Source organism: Gopherus flavomarginatus, chromosome 1 (assembly GCF_025201925.1).
Source record: "Gopherus flavomarginatus isolate rGopFla2 chromosome 1, rGopFla2.mat.asm, whole genome shotgun sequence".
Lineage (NCBI taxonomy): Eukaryota > Metazoa > Chordata > Testudines > Testudinidae > Gopherus > Gopherus flavomarginatus.
The window spans coordinates 44,247,027-44,263,726 of NC_066617.1; the positions used below are offsets into that span (position 1 = coordinate 44,247,027).

General features: G+C 41.5%; 1 protein-coding gene across 9 annotated transcripts in view; it reads left to right on the forward strand.

The window, feature by feature from the left end:
- Window positions 1–16,700, forward strand: part of POT1 (protection of telomeres 1) — a 170,360-nt gene that overhangs the window by 129,853 nt on the left and 23,807 nt on the right. For all 9 annotated transcript variants that reach the window (XM_050936142.1, XM_050936141.1, XM_050936149.1 and 6 more), the window contains 2 exons: window positions 11,583–11,746; window positions 12,524–12,612. In XM_050936142.1, coding sequence (XP_050792099.1) covers window positions 11,583–11,746; window positions 12,524–12,612 — 253 coding nt within the window. The remainder of the gene's footprint in view (window positions 1–11,582; window positions 11,747–12,523; window positions 12,613–16,700) is intronic.

The window sequence follows — 16,700 nt, forward strand, 5'->3', positions numbered from 1 at the left end:
TATGAATAGGGTTTTCTGTTGAGAAAACTTAAAAATTAGTAGTCTTTGACTACACTGTAATTGCTACTGATAAATAGGCTTTATTTTATATAGCTCTTCACCATTGCTGCATTGGGAGAGATGTAAATGTACATTGTCCTAGCAGGCGCTCCAGTATTTATTGTACCAGCAAGCACATTATCTCTTGGAATATAAGAAAACAGTGCACCTTCTGAACGCATGCGGAAAGGGCTACATCCAGAGAGGTAGACAGTCAGGCAGGGCCATGGTCCTTCCCCACCCCGATTTCGTGTGTGTGTGTGTGTGTGTGTGTGTGAGAGAGAGAGTTCTACATCTCACTTGTGAAGGACTCGGCACAATTTAATCCATTATGTATTGCGATGTAGAATCTGGATATGACTGGTCAGCAATATATGTTAAAAAGAAATCATTTTGAGTTTTGCAAGTAGATTAAAAAGCTAATATTTGCTTACTGGTACCATAGAGATCTCCAAAGTTAATTGGAATCTGATCATCTCAGATACCAGTGTTAACTAATTATTGGCTAGTGTTAGCTTTTTAATGACTGCCACTCTAAATGTTCTTTAAAATACTGTGCATTCTTTTTAACAAACGTAGGCATTGTCCTGTGTGGTTTAAGATAGTGTGGAGAACTTGGTTTCCTGAAAAGTTGATTTAGCTTTTACTTGCCTTGAATATCTTATGTAAATTTGTTATTTATCTTATATTTTATTTGTAACATTTTCTTTTACCATCTGTTGTTTTTAGAATCGTCATCTATGAATTATTGGTACCTACTTCTGGTATGTTCTTGAATGCTGTCTGGAATGTTTTGATGTTGATTTCCATTTTGGTGTTTCTTTAACATTTTTTTTTAAACATACTTGTTGTACAGGTGCCAGTTGTAGTTAATTAAGAGGATTGTTCTAGTTCAGGTAAGGAGAGCTGTTTCTTGTCTCTAGTCATTGACATCTATAATTGAAGATGTCAGTTATGAAGACTGATAGTGTCAGTGTTCTTTTTAATATTTTTTTCCCAGTGGATTATATGTTAGCACCAGCTAAAATATAAAGAAGTGTCATATGCTTTTTCTACAAGCATTCTCTGAATTGGGAGGTGATATTACTTAGCATGTTCAAAGCTTCTTGCTTAACGTGGTGCTAACAATATGCAATGCTGCCTCCCAAAGGAATATATATATATTACACTTTCTTATATAGTGTATAATCAGCTAATGTTATAACCTCTACAACTGTTTTAATATATGACGCTGCTGATTATATCACTTTAGTTAGAAGCAGTTATCAAATGTCTAAAACAAATTAATAGTATTACTAAGAATGAAAAGACATATATGTGGATGTGAGCAAAATATAAATATGGGGGGAAGCAGTCCCTTGTAGTGATTAAAAAACTGGAGAGGTTCATTTCATCATTCATTAATATAGTACAATATGTAGTTCGATTTGACTTTGTTTGAAGTACAACACAACATCCATCCTTAATGTATTAGGATGACATTGAGTATTGCTAGCTTGCAATCTCCTGTCTGACTTTTTTAATCCAGCAGTTTCACTTCTCTTTTGCTTGGGTAGAAAGACTAATGATGGTAAATATCTAGTTCCATGATATGCTATTTTGAGCTCCATAGAGCCAGTTGGAGCAAAAATAGCTTTATAAGTTACTCATTTGGCTCTCTAATTGTAGTTACAAGTTTTAAAAAAAAAAAAAAATCCGATCCAAAATTCACGTTTAGCTGCCTGAAATCTTAGTAGAATCTCACTTTTGGTCTGTTTTTAAAAAAAAAAAAAAGCTGCTCAGAGCTAATCATACAGTTAGATTTATTCCTTTGGATCATTTGATATGAGGACAAATACAGCACTTAACTATTAAAAATTTATCCAGCTCAGAAATTTTTGCTATCAGGCATATTTTATAAGATGGCTTCTCTTGTATATTTTATAAAGGTTCAACTCCAAAAAGGGTTTCAGAATAGCAGCCGTGTTAATCTATATCCGCAAAAAGAACAGAAGTACTTGTGGCACCTTAGAGACTAACAAATTTATTTGAGCATAAGCTTTCATGGGCTACAGCCCACTTCATCAGACACATAGACTGGAACAGATAGTGAGGAGATATATATACATACAGAGAACATGAAAAGGTGGGAGTTGCCAAAAAAATTCTCTTTTATACAAGGGTCTTTCATTTATGTATGATTCAGACTAAAACTCCAGGCTAAAAATCAGAAAAAGAGGAATTCATGTTTTCCCATACCTGGACAATTGGTCAGTGAAGGGAACAAGTCTTATGACCACGTACACTTACATAGTCCAGCATGCAAGATTGCTCCTTTGTTCCCTTCAAGAGTTGTTGAAGTTGAACTATCGCCCAAATTGTCAGGCATTGAATGGGCTTGTCCAAGTGCCTCTTGCAATTCCTCATTCTTTTCAGTGGTGGGCAGTTCAGAATAATGTATGCCAAGGTGTTCCCTTTGCTCATCTCCCCACCTCCTCTCCCCAAACAAGACCATAAATACTGGTGCTTACACAATAAATTGGGGAGTAAATCTGGGGGAATTGAAGATACAAGGTTTGTGGATGGAGCAGGAAGCATCTTTTCATATCAGCTTCAGGCCATTTACATGCATGCAAGGTATTTTGAGCACCAATCAAGGATGTGGCAATTCACATACTCCCTGATGACAATGTGATGTATTATGTGAACAAGCAAGGGGGAGCTCACTCCAGTCAGCATTGTCAGAAGGTGATGAAATTGTGGAGAGAACATTGAAGAGAACATCACTCCCATAGCCATTTATTTACCAGGGGCCCAGAATTACTTGGCCAATCATCTAATCAGGAACTTCTCCCTGAATAATGAGTGGTTTCTAAAGATCAGTGTGCTGAAGTCCATCTTCAGGCAATGAGGCACTCCTACTATAGACCTGCTTGCAATGGAGGACAATAAGAAGGGCCGTCACTTTTTTGCTCTCATGCAGGTCTCAGTCCAGGTTCCCTGACTGATACATTTCATCTGAATTGTGGATCGGTCTTGATGTATGCTTTCCTCCCTAATCCCAGTCACTCCTCAGGTCATCCTCAAGCTGAAGATGGATCATGCCAGACTGATTCTCATTACACTAGCTTGGCTGAGACAGTGCTGGTTTTCTGACTTCCTCAGTCTCTCTGTTCATCCACTCCATTCCTCTTCCTTGTTGTACTGCTCTACTGACTCAGATTTTGCATCCAGCACTGCAGTCTGCACCTCACTGCATGGATATTGCATGACTAGATAAAGAGAAAGCGTACTGTTCTGCATTTGACAGTTTCTCCTTAATAGTAGAAAGCCCTCTACTAGGGTTACGTATTTAGTTAAGTGAAATTGTTTTTCAGCTTGGTCCCTGGCCTGGGGAGTTCAACTGAACAGGCCTGCATTCAGGACATTTTGGAGTACTTATTATCCCTTCAGTCCTCTGGCCTGTCAGTCAGTTCATTGAAAGTCCACTTAGTGGTGATTTCGGCATTTTATCCTCCAGTTCAAGTAAATCAGTTTACACAAACTCCATGGTAGTTGGATTTCTGAAAAGGATCACTCATCAAAGTGATTTCTCTGTGGAACCTTAACATTGTGTTGGCTGCTCTCATGAGTCCCCCCTTGGCAACTTGTTTTCTATCTCTCCTATGCCAAAAGGCAGTGTGTCTTGTTGCCCTAACTTCCATGAGAAGAGTTAGTGAGCTTCAGGTCCTAACGGCAGACCTTCTGTATACCCAGTTTTTCAAGGACAAAGTGGCCTTGAGACCTCATCTAAAGTTTTTGTCACCATTTCATCTTAACCAATTTGTTTACCTGTTGTTTTTTTTTCCAAACCTCATTCAGATGTTGATGAACAGCATCTTCATTCCTTGTGAGGTGATGCTTAGAATTTTACTTGGAAAGAACTAAGCCAATTTTTCATCACTTCTTCTTCTTCTTCTTCTTTCTGTTTCATTTGTGGATTACAGAAAGGTCAAACAGTCTCCGCACAGACGATTTTCAGATGGATAACAGCCTGTATTACAATGGCTTATGAGATAGCTCAGACTTAACTTCCACAGAGGCAAGAGGCCATTTGATAATGTCCCATAGATCACGTTTCTCAGTGATGTTTTGATATTGGACATTTGCGGGGCTGCTATTTGGTCTTCCTTACATACTTTTACCAAGCATTATTCTGTTACAACTGCATCCAGATCAGATGTGAATTTTGGAAAGGCAGTCTTTCAGATGCTCTTTAGGTAGACTCAGAGCCCCACCTCCTTCTGATACCGCTTGTGACTCACCTGAGTGGAATGCAGGTCTGCAACCACTCAAAGAAAAGACCAGTACTTACCTGTACTGTATCTGTTCTTTGAAATTTCGGTACAGATATGTATTCCATACTCCACCTTTTGTCCCCTCTGCATCAGAGTCTCAATTCTTGACTTTCAGTGCAAAGGAACTGAGAGGGGTCGGCACCTTATATTCCTTGGGGAGGAGATAAGGGGCCAGTGGGTATGACTGCCACCCTTTGAGTACTGCTAGGCTACCTTCTCTGGCTTTGGTGCACAGGGCATGTGCACATCCGAGTGGAATATATGCATGCACCCACATTTTGAAGAACAACAATTTATAGTACTGTAGTAAGGTAAGTAGTCATTTTTTCCCTTGAGTTTAGGGGTTTGTTTTGTTTTTTAAGTTGCTATCTGTATAGCACTACAAGGCTATGCAACAGCATCCTTACGTTTTGTGTGTATCAACTTTTGAGATTTCTCATACTTCACTCTAAATCTGATGCAAAGAATTCCATACAAGTAAGATGTATTCTTTCAAAATTACTCATATTTTTCTTTGACCTTTTACCATTTCTAATTGGCTTCTCTCTGGCTTCCCTGATCTCACTGCAAGATTAATCCTATTTACTCTTGGATTATTCTTATCCTGTTTTTAGTTTGAGTTAATGGTGAGGTTGATGATTTTGTAGGTTATGGGTCTTACAGATGCTTTCACAGCACGGACTACATCTTAATAGGGAGATTATTTCATGAACCAGCTCCTTTTATGTTCATAATTGTATGGACCAGCTTCCCTTTTATTCTTGATACCATTGTACCAGCAATTAAAGCAATTGTTTGTGTGATGAGAGAAAATAATATTAGGGTAGGTAATTAATAAGTATGTATTAAACTGTATTTTATTAACTTTTTTAGGTGGAAACAGGGAAGTTCCCACAACAGCAGCAAAGCTCCTAGGATGTGAACAAAATTATGCATGTGAACAGTTGCAGTGGGCCCACTCTCATACTTAAATACTTTGGCATATTGGGGCTCAGGGCAAGAAGGAAAAGGAAAACAAAAGAAGTTCAGAGAAAGGGAGTGTGGCCTTGCCTCTCCCTCAAGTAGAGATCTATTTTCTTTGGAAGAATCAGATTCTGTGTATAAAACTGGTTTTTTTCTTTTTTCTTCTCATCCCAGTATTTTATTGGCCTGGTGTTTAGGCTGATCCCAAGAAAAGAGCAATTGGCACCAGCCAAAGCTCTACCTCTGCTGCCTAGTACATACTTATCCCTAACTCAACAAGATTAATCACTCAGTCATCACATATCTCAGACTTTCCTCTGCACCTACTCAGTAAGCCAAAAAAAAGTAAGAATATATTGTTCATTGCTTTTAAATATACACACACACATACACTAGGATATATCACATTTGTATTTAAATTCAGGATAGTGATTAAAAAAAATACAAATTAGATTATTGGGTGACCAAGCCCAAATGACTATAAATGTATCAGATGGAAGTTATCCCCATATTTTTAGGGGCTTAGCCTTATCCACTAGATGATTTCTCATTGAAGTTCAGGCTGTTCATTTCACACTTATTCCTACTTTGCTAAGAATTAACCTGTAAAAAGATTTATGCTTAAAATGAGTCTAGGGAAAACGGAACTGAAACAGCAAAATCTCCAGATTGCCAATTTGCTTAAGTAGTGACATTTTCCCACTTCTCTCTGGTTGGATTCATGTGTTTAGCGTCTACTGAGCTGCTCCATATGGATAAATTGGAGGCTCATGCAGTCATCTCACTATACCAGTACTTGGAAAGCTGGGGAAAAACAAATACAAGCATTTATCTTTCTAAACACTGTTAGAGGGCTTTTCCTTCACCCTCCCACTTCCCTGGTTCTTGTCATGCAGACAGCAAGCAGCAAAAGAACAGAAGTCCTAAGTGCAGGCAATGCGATGTTTACTGGGGTTAGTTTGCAAGCAAGCATATTCTGAAGCCCTTCACACCAGTCGGACTTATCTCTATACACCTATAGTGTGTTCCCCAGTGTTCCATTCCCAGCACTGACACCGCAGAGCATTTACCCTATGTCCCCCTTCCCAGCTCTGATACTGCAGAGCCTTGCCTGTGTCCCTGTTCCCCGTTCCCTATTCCCTGTTCCTGTTCCTCCCTTAGCAAGCAGGATTCCAATTTCCCTTCCCGCCACTTCCTGTTTGACCTGTTTTGTATAGTAATATTCTCAGCTATACCTTAATCAGTTATTTTACTGAAAATTTAACCAACCAATCCAAACATATTGTATCATAATTCTCTAGCCAATTATATCTCACTACCCTAATTAACTTACACCTTAGCAAAATTGATTATACAGCAGACAGAAACAATTAGAGAACCAGAGACTCAGACTTTAGTGTCAGAAGGGACCATCATGATCATCTAATCTGACCTCCTGCACAATGCAGGCCACAGAATCTCACCCACCCACTCCTGTAACAAACCCCTAACCTATGTCTGAATTATTGAAGTCCTCAAATCATGGTTTAAAGACCTCAAATATGTGGTTCCCTTTTCTGTCCTGCCATTTGACTTCCTAGTGAGAAATTAACAATAAAAAAGTGGGGGTCAAGAAGATAAAATAATATAGAAATGAGGGTTTCACAGCCATTGATATTAACATTCCTTGCACTGCTATTATTTTTTACACAACTGTACCCCGATTACACTCTCATCTTGTATAATCAGAGATAGTCAAGTTAAGTTCCAATAGAAGAAACTCCTTAAGTTCCTTTAGTGATTTTGATTAACTCGTCCAATAGTCAAATAATATAGATCAGAGTATCTGGTACCTGGAGCAGTTCTTTACAGACCATTTCTGTGGGAAAAGGGCCCATTATCCCTCAGAATAGCTATAAAGGCTCCTGGGAACAAACACATGGTGGTGGTAGTGGGCACCTGACCCCCTTATATAATCTGTTTAACTGCCAGGGTTCCACTCAATGTGACCGTACCAAGTTGCACAAATAATTACATTTACATAACTAGGTTTTCTCATCAAACCAAAAACTTCCTTCTTGTAACACCACAACTGTTACTCTTTAACATCTTCACAACGGTTACCTTTTAACTTTTCCACAACTCCCAACCGGTTACTTCCCTCCAAATTCCCCCCAAACTCTGTAGTATTAATTTCTGCAAATATCTACCTTTTACCTTGTGCTGTCTTTACCTTGGGATTGTTAAAAAAGGCAGTAAAAAAACTTTCATCAACTGGTTATGAATTTCTCAGTTCTCATTTCATTTTAAAAAAGAGAGAGAAGGAAAAAAAAAGCTTACCTCTGTTAACATTCTGATGAAACTAATAAAATACTCTCTTAAAATACAAAGACATGAAATCAGATGGAGAAATCCAACTTTTAAAAAAGAGGAAGAGGATTGGAAGAGGTGATGAAAAATATAATGTAAACATCTCTGAATCCAAAGCTTTAAGTTGTATGGGATGTTTATACATTTTCAAAGGAGGAAGAGACGGACAGCTTTCAGAAAGGGAGTAGTTTCCACTCCATCGCACCTCCCTAGCAAAAGTGCAGTCTGTTGCTGACTTTCGACACAATGGTAGAAAGTCTAAGCCAAACAGATAGTATAGAAGTTTGAAAAACACCACACTTCCAATTCGTTGATGAAACACATTTGCCAATTATCACTGATTTACTTCAAGACACATTCCAGGAATGAAGGGTAGCAATGTAATTTAGTGACTGATCTGGCCTATAAAAAGACTACTGAGAGATCCAACGTAAACACAACAGTCAGCTGTTTATTTTAAATTCAGCAGATAATTTAAGACTCTGATTAGAACAGTCTCAACTCTAAGGAAAGCCAACAGGGAGATTGGAATCTTCCTGCTTTGTCATTGGTGTCCAGATGGTCCTGCCATGAGGGCAGGGGACTGGACTCGATGACCTCTCGAGGTCCCTTCCAGTCCTAGAGTCTGTGGGGGGAAATAAAATGCACCTGGAATTGAATAAGCATTGATGTACCAAACACCATCCCCAAAACGGGAGGTTTGAGAGTAAACAGTATAGGCAAACTTTTCATTGACCAGACTTGGTTCCTTATTAAAAGGAATGATTCCAGAATTTAAAGATAGTTGGCACTTTACCATTTGCTTAGTAAGTTGTTGATAATACCGGTCAGTAATGACAGCTAATGTTCAAATCTCAAATGACCAAGATCGAAAAACAAGTGATTAGCCTCACAGGAAACTCAGAAGACTATAGAATCTCTAGTCAGAGAATTAATTGAATGTAACCAGTGCATTTCAGGCCATTAGGATATCATAATCAAAAGCTCCAAAGAGACAAAGGAATCTCACAAAACTGGGTGGCGGGGCAGCAAAATGGCAGATGAAATTCAATGTTGAAAAATGCAAAATAATGCACATAGGAAAACATAATCCCCACTATACATATAAAATGATAGGGTCTAAATTAACTGTTAACACTCAAGAAAGAGATTTTTGGAGTTATTGTGGATAATTCTCTGAAAACATCCACTCAGTATGCAGCGGCAGTCAAAAACAGCTAACAAAATGTTGAGAATCATTAAGAAAAGGATAGATAATAAGACAGAACATATCATATTGCTTCTATATAAATCCATGGTATGCCCACATCTTGAATACTGCGTGCAGATGTGGTTCCTCCATCTCAAACAAGATATATTGGAATTGGGAAAGGTTCAGAAAAGGGCAACAAAAATGTTTAGAGATATGGAACAGCTTCCATATGAGGATAGACTTTTCAGCTTGGAAGGAGACAACTAAGGAGGGGATATGATTGAGGTCGATAAAATCATGACCGATGTGGGGAAAGTAAACAAGGAAGTGTTATTTACGTCTCATAACACAAGAACTAGGGGGTCACCAAATGAAAGTAATGGGCAGCAGGTTTAAAACAAACAAAAGGCAGTATTTCTTCACACAACACACAGTCAACCTGTGGAACTCTTTGCCAGAGGATGTTGCGAAGGGTTCAAGAAAAACCAAACTAGATAAGTTCATGGTTGATAGTCCCTCAATAGAATGGTCAGGGATGCAGATCCCTGCTCTGAAATATCCCTAGCCTCTGTTTGGTAGAAACTGGGATTGAGTAAAATGGAATGGACCATTTGATGATTTCCCTGTTCTATTTATTCCCTCTGAAGCACCTGGAATTGACCACTGTTGGAAGACAGAATACTGAGCTAGATGGACCATTGGTCTGACCCAGTATGGCTCTTTTTATATCGAAGTCTGCTCTGGTTGTCCCAATTTAATTTGAAGAGTGTGATTTTTATTACAATAATTGTATGGTGTTCCTCAATCATCAGTATGCTGAGTAGTGGGAGGTAGTGGATGGTGGTTTGGAAATAAAAATAAGTACTTTTTTTTTTTAAGATTTGAATAACTTTTCTTTCATCCTTCACAGTTTGCCAGTCAGTTTACCCATCATGCTACTGGAAAAATCATCATCTTTATTCACTGTTCCACTTAACTGTGTGCATATGTATTGCTCTCTTGAAAACTTGCACTGACTTCTGGTCTTCATCTGCATCAAGCTCAAACTCTTTAACTTCCTCTGCAAAGTTCTATACAGTGTGGCTCCTGACTACATTTCCTTTTCTCCATCTACAACCTGTGTTCTGCCAACTCATCACATTTCAATGCTTTGTTGATATCCTCATCTCAGAAGCAACTTTTTGCCTTCTGTCACCATTCTCCATGTGCCAGGAATGCACACCCAGACACTTCGCACCTTGTAGACTCTTAAATCTGTCTTCAAGACTCATTAATTTTGGTTAGTCCCTCTCTGTCTTGGGACTGGTTCTGTGCTTAGACAATTGCAAATCTCCCATTGATGTTTAAAGGTGCAAGCCGTTATCTCCAGTCCCTTCCCTCTTGCTCCCTCAAATTTAAATATTTATCATGTAAGTGAACAAACGCAAAACACTTATTCATACATTTTTATTTTAAAAAAATAATTATCTAGGTGCGTAAGTAACAAAGAATGTCTCCTGAACTGTGACTGCACCCACTGTGATGCAAAACAAATGTGGCTATAAAAATAATGGGCCACACCATTAGTTAATATTAAGCTGCATAAATCCATTGGCTTCATTGGAGTTTTTCCAGTCTACACCTGCTGGGAATCTGGCCCAATAAGTGCTATGAGTGCACTTAAGAAATTGCTGCCAGTGCGGGCGATTCTGTGTTTAAACCAGGCAGTCAAAACAGAACTTTTTAATTGTGACCCCTGCTGTAGTGAGGTTAATCCAGTGTGAATTTAGAGTCTTCTGTAGTTTTCATATGAGTCAAGTTTCAAAGGTACTTAGAACAAATATAAATCCAGATTATTAAATATTTGCAACTTAAAAGAAGACTGCGTAACTGTCAGCCTATCAACTGAATCCTGGCTGCTGATTTTCAACGAGGATTTGGAAAACAGTAAATTATATTCCAAAATCATTAAAATAAGTCAAAGGAAAATGAGCAACATAGTTAACCCCCCCAAATTTGCCTGCCTTATGAAAAAACTGCCATTTATTTTTGTTATAATAAAAAATAATCATTTTGAAAATATGTGAAACACCAGTAAGCCTCTGGGACCTCCTTTGTCTTTGAAGTCATCTTTGTAAATAGATTTAAAATTATTTTTGTAATTTGGGAAGAATGTGTTTTGAGATAACAGAACTGATTCTAAGCAAGGCAAGGAATACTGCATGGAGAGGAAGTCTGGCAGCATTAGAAGTAGTGACAAAGGTAGGGAACTGTGAAAAGTATTGGTTCTTTGGTGCCCCAAAGTAGATTTGTTCATTGAACAGTAAGATATGGTGGGGCGTGAAATTTATTGCATTAATTTACTCCTAGTGCTGTGGTGGACATGAAGCAAAATACTGAGTGCTATCAAATGAACCATGTGTACATAAAAATCACAACACAGATCTGTCTCTGGAGAGGCTCATTGCAATTATAAAAATGTATTCTGTCCTTCCAGGGAGGAGGTCCTTGGGCTTGTTCGCTTTGTAGCGGCGACTTTGGTTGCTTGGAGAGCAGAATTGATAGATTTTGCAGGAAGCCAGATCCAGGCTTCCTCAACTGATGGGACATTTGCACGCCAGCTTAACACTGAGAGTAAAAGTAAAGTGGAGTAAAAGTAAACAAGGAGGATTCATAGGCTTTTTCTAGGAGAAAAGCATGATAATTCTATTCATTTTGTATTATGAAATCATGTGTTTGTTTAGGTTGGAAGCTTTCTGAGAATTTACAGTCTGCATACAAAACAAGCCAGTGCTGAGAACCAGCCTAATGTTTCCTATGTAGAATTTCATCTTCATGGTGGCACCTGTTACGGTCGAGGAATTAGGGTCTTGCCAGAAAATAATCCAGATGTCAAAGAACTAAAAGCGTAAGTTTTGTAAATAATCTTTGAGACTAGTCTGGACGTTTTAAATGCAGTATTTTAAATTTTTAGTTCCAGTAAATATTAAGCTATTTACATTTGTCAGTGCTTTGGGGACTGATTGCATGTAAGCACCTAGCACTTCTTGAGTGGAATGAGGTTGCTGTTTGGCTCTACCACACCATAGAACAGTTTTCAAAAGAGAGTAGGCAAGTGAGGATTAAATTTTCCAAATGAAACTATGAGAGGAGTTTGGATTAACAAATCATAATGATCCAAGTTATGATTGAGCCAAACTAGCAGATGATGTAAACATAATACTCTTTTTAAAAGTGACATGCAGCCTTTTAATGATGAAGGTGCCAATTCAGCAAAATTAAGCATTTGCTTCACTTAAAGCATGTGCTTAGGTCTAATTGAAGTCAGTGAGATTTAAACCCATGCCTAAAGCAAGGCACATCAATAAATACTTTACTGAATTAGGGCCCGTAGGCAAAGAATAGCTAAGGTTCAAGGTCTCAATTTTATATTTCATCAGAGAGTCTGCACTTCCAGCAGCACAGTTCTTTCTTTGTGCTATATAGGATATTGATTCAGAGGGTCTCCCCTATTGCATCTTCAGTAAACATGGATTCTTTTCTGTTTTATGTCCATACAAGAGTTCCTATTGTAGCTAAATATCCTAGCTGGACTCTGTGAATAAAAGGTTCACCTTTTAGATCTATTGAAAACCACAGAAAATGTATATATTTGTATCTTTAAAATTTTGTTCTTTCTTTATAGATTCATGGATTCTGTGAATCTCACAGAGTTTCAAAATGTGGAGAGCATGTCTTCAATGGAATTGGATGGCATTTTTGGCAATCTATCATGTAAGAGCTATTGGAAATTGATTCACTCCCTTTTGCTACATAAAAGTAGTACTGGTCATGTTATATTTAATATTGCTTTAAAGAAAAATTATATCTCCCAAATACTTTTTTGTTTAAAGAAGACTCCAAGATATATATGGACCTATTAGACCAGAAACCAATATTCACTTATTCTTCTATCTCACAGCAGAAGTTTGTCATGCAAATGAATGTTTGTCATATAAATAAATGAATGTTAAAAACAACTTGGTAAAGAGTTAATTTAAACAAATAGGGTAAGATCTTCACTTCACTTTAATGTAGCACTGTTTTCAAACAGCACTGTGTTAAAGCACACTAGAGAACATTTACTGCGCACCAGCAGGGTGGGTACACCAATTAATGTGCAACTAATGTGCTTCAGAAAGCACATGCCCATAGCGCATTACCCCACTGTGTACAAGCCCTTAACAGGAAGCATGTTCATGAAAATCAGAATGCTGGTTTAAGGAAACTCATATCAAAATTAAAGTCGCTACCTAAGAAAGAGGCTACCCTGTGCCTATGACGACACATAGGAATAGTAGCAAAATAGTCACTCCCTCTGTTTTGAAGAACTAAGATTCTAGAATCTGTTTTCCTTTCTGGGCATTTCACAAGTGTTACTTCCATTTCGTTCTACATATGTTACCTGCATAAATCTCCCAATCATCAAAAAGACAATAGACCCATATGAGCTAATATACAGATGTTTAAGGGAATGATGCTGTGGTTTTAGAAATTCAGTACATACTTTTTTATTTTTTAAAAAGTTTGTAATTGGAGGGAGAAGTTTGCAGCTGCTATTGGATTTATACTTAATATACCTTCTTCGAGTGATTGCTCATGTGTATTCCACAGTAGGTGTGCGTGCTCGCCACGTGCACTGGTGCTGGAAGTTTTTCCTTTAGCAGTACCAGTACTGGGGGAGCACCGCTGCGACCCCTGGAGTGGTGCTCTATATCACAGTATAAGGGGAGCTGCACGCTCCCCCCACCCTCAGTTCCTTCTTGCCACCAGTGAAGGTGGTTGGAACTTCATGTTCCAGCTCTGCTGCAGCCTTCTAATTGACCTTAGTGGTACCATTGCTAGAGTTACTAGTTTCAGTTGTTAGAGTGGGCTCGGGGCATGCCCCGGGCCCCAGGTTTCAAGTCGTGCGACTCCTGTCGCCAAGGAGTGATCTGCATGCTGAGTGTCTCCGCTGTTTGGGTGAAATTCACGTGAGAGAATGCTGCAAGATCTGCAGGTCATTCAAGCCATGGACTAAGAAGGAAAGGGACATCAGGCTTCGAGCACTCCTTATGGATTCGACGCTGGCCCCAACTCCAGTGTGCTGAGTGGACTCGGCACCCGGCACATCATCGGTGTGCAGCAGGCCCCCTCCACTAGCCGGCACTGCTCCCCCTCCAAGAAGCAAGGGAAGGGCTCCATCTCACAGTGGCACCAAGAGAAGGAAAGGGGAGAGGCTGGTTCCGCTTCGGGCAGCCCTCAGTCTCCCCCTCGGGCCCAAAACCTCCAACTCGTGCTGAGCAGAGCAGCTTGGCGCCATCTGCACGCACGTCTCCTGCGGTCAGGATGCCATCAACACCGGAGGCTCTGCAAGCTGCATGGGACATTCTGAGCCTACCGGTACCCAGAGTGCTGCCGCTGACGGACCTTCGGTCCCACAGCAAGCAGCCACTGGGTACTCGTCAGTCCCCCCTAGCGCGGCACAGCTCTCATTTCGAGGACCACTCCCTGCCTCGCTGGACACACAGTGGATGGTCAACTTGCAGTTCATGCTCACCCTTGACGCCAACCAGGCTAATCGGTTCACCACCTGGGCAGGAGTCTTGAGGTCCCTCCATGCCGTGCAGTGAGGGGCGCAGGCACCAGAGACACTCCTCCTCGTGACACAGTTTCCGTAGCCAGTCCTGACACAATCGACGTCAATGCTCCAACACTGCCAGATGTTACACATGGGGCTCCCCTCATGATTCTCTGGCACCGAAGCACCAAAGCTCACAGCGCCGAGGAAAGTACTAGAGCAGCACTTCTGATTGGTACCAGTTCTCGACGTTGAGGACCCAGTCCTGCAGAAGATGGCATAACAAGCACCACCACTCCTATGGGACCACGCTCGATGGTGACCTCAGCCTCAGCACCCAGCCCCCCACCTCTGGACTGCGCGGCTGCGCCGGACCAACCAGCGCCACCAGGCCCTCAGCTTGGGAAGTGGCAAGAGGCCCTGTGGCAGGGATAGTGGTGCCAACGGGCACCGTGGCTCCCTCAGCCTCCCCATCTCGGCTGAGGAGCAGATCGGCAGGCCATGAGTTGGCAGCTCGATGCCTGGATTCCGACCTGGGGGTTGATCGCCCAGTACCCACGGAGGCCCACAGCTCCGGGCTGGCTCTCTCACCGACGTTGGAGGACACCATAACAATACCCCCACCCTCTATCCCGCAGGAGGACTTTAAGGCACATCAAGACCTGCTAAAGTGGGTGGCGTCCAATCTCCAGCTGCAGGCCGAGGAGATGGAGGGCCTGTCCAACTCCCTTGTTAATGTACTGTCTTCCTTGGCACTGGGCTGTGTGGTGCTACCCCTCCACCAGGGGGTGGCCAGCATCTCCTTCACCTTGTGGAAAACTCCCGCCTCCTTGGCCCTGATCTCCAAGAAGGCTGAGAGGAAGTACTTCATGCCGGCCCAGGACCATGAGTACCTCTATTCCCACTCAGCACCTAACTCGCTAGTGGTGGAATTGTTAAACCATCGAGAGCAACAGGGACAGTCCATGCCCACTCCCAAGAACAAAGATTCCAGAAGACTGGACTCCTTCAGTAGGAAATTTTTATTCCTGTGCGAGTTTCCAACTCAAGGTGGCCAATCATCAGGCCTTGCTGAGCCGCTATGATTTCAATCTATGGGAGTCCCTGCCAAAGTTCATACCTCTCCTCCCAGAGTGGGACAGAAAGGACTTGAAGGCTTTGATGGATTAGAGGGTGGTGGCAGCCAAAGCGGCCCTTCAGACAGTGTCAGACACGGCTGACATGGCAGCCCGTTCGATGACATCCATGATATCTATGCACAGCGTATCGTGGCTCCTCCTGTCCGGGCTATCGGCGGAGGCCCAGTCCCCCATGCAGGACCTACCGTTCGATGGGAAGGCTCTGTTCGCAGATCAGACGGATGTCAGGCTGCACAGGATGAAAAATCCCCATACCACTCTGCAAACCTTGGGCCTCTACGTCCCTCCAGCTAAGGACAAGGCCAAACTGCAGCCGTTGGCTCAATCTGCAAGAAAAGAGGCCGAGAGACCAGAAGTGCCGGTCTCAGCGGCAGTCCCACTCTGCCCCGCAGCCAGGACCCTCTAAGGGCAAAAGGCAGGGAAAAAGGCGGTTTTGACTATTTGCAGGAGGCACTGGGGCAGTTGCCAGGGAGACCCTCCTTTTAATAAAGTTTGTGTTCTGCAACCGTTTGTCTGCCTTCTGCAGGGCGTTGTCCTGTATAACTTTGGACCAATGGGTCCTCAACACCATTTCCAGGGGCTACACATTGCAGTTCAGCTCACCCCTGCCCAACCTAGAGCAGTAGGTGGAGCGACTGCTACACCTGGGGGCGGTGGAAAGGTTCCAGTAGAATTCCAGGGCAAGAGGCAGCCTATCTCCACCCAGTGTCTTTCCAGCTGGATTACCTCGTGCATACGCATGTGCTATGGTCTGGCAGGGGTTCCCCTGCCTCCAATCTTCAGGGCGCACTCAACTAGGACTCAGGCCTCATCGGCTTCCTATGTAGCTCATGTCCCTATCGTGGACATCTGTAGGGCAGCCATTTGGGCCTCCGCTCACAGGTTTACTTCGTATTATGCGATCGTCTCACAAACTAGGGATGATGCTGGATTCGGCAGGGTGGCACTGCGTCCTGGGAACTCATAAATCCTACTCACTTGCAATACATACAGCTTGGAATCACCTACTGTGGAATACACATGAGCAATCACTCGAAGAAAAAGACCAGTTACCTGTTCCATAACTGGTGTTCTTCGAGATGTGTTGCTCATGTCTATTCCGCATCCTGCCCTCCTTCCCCTCT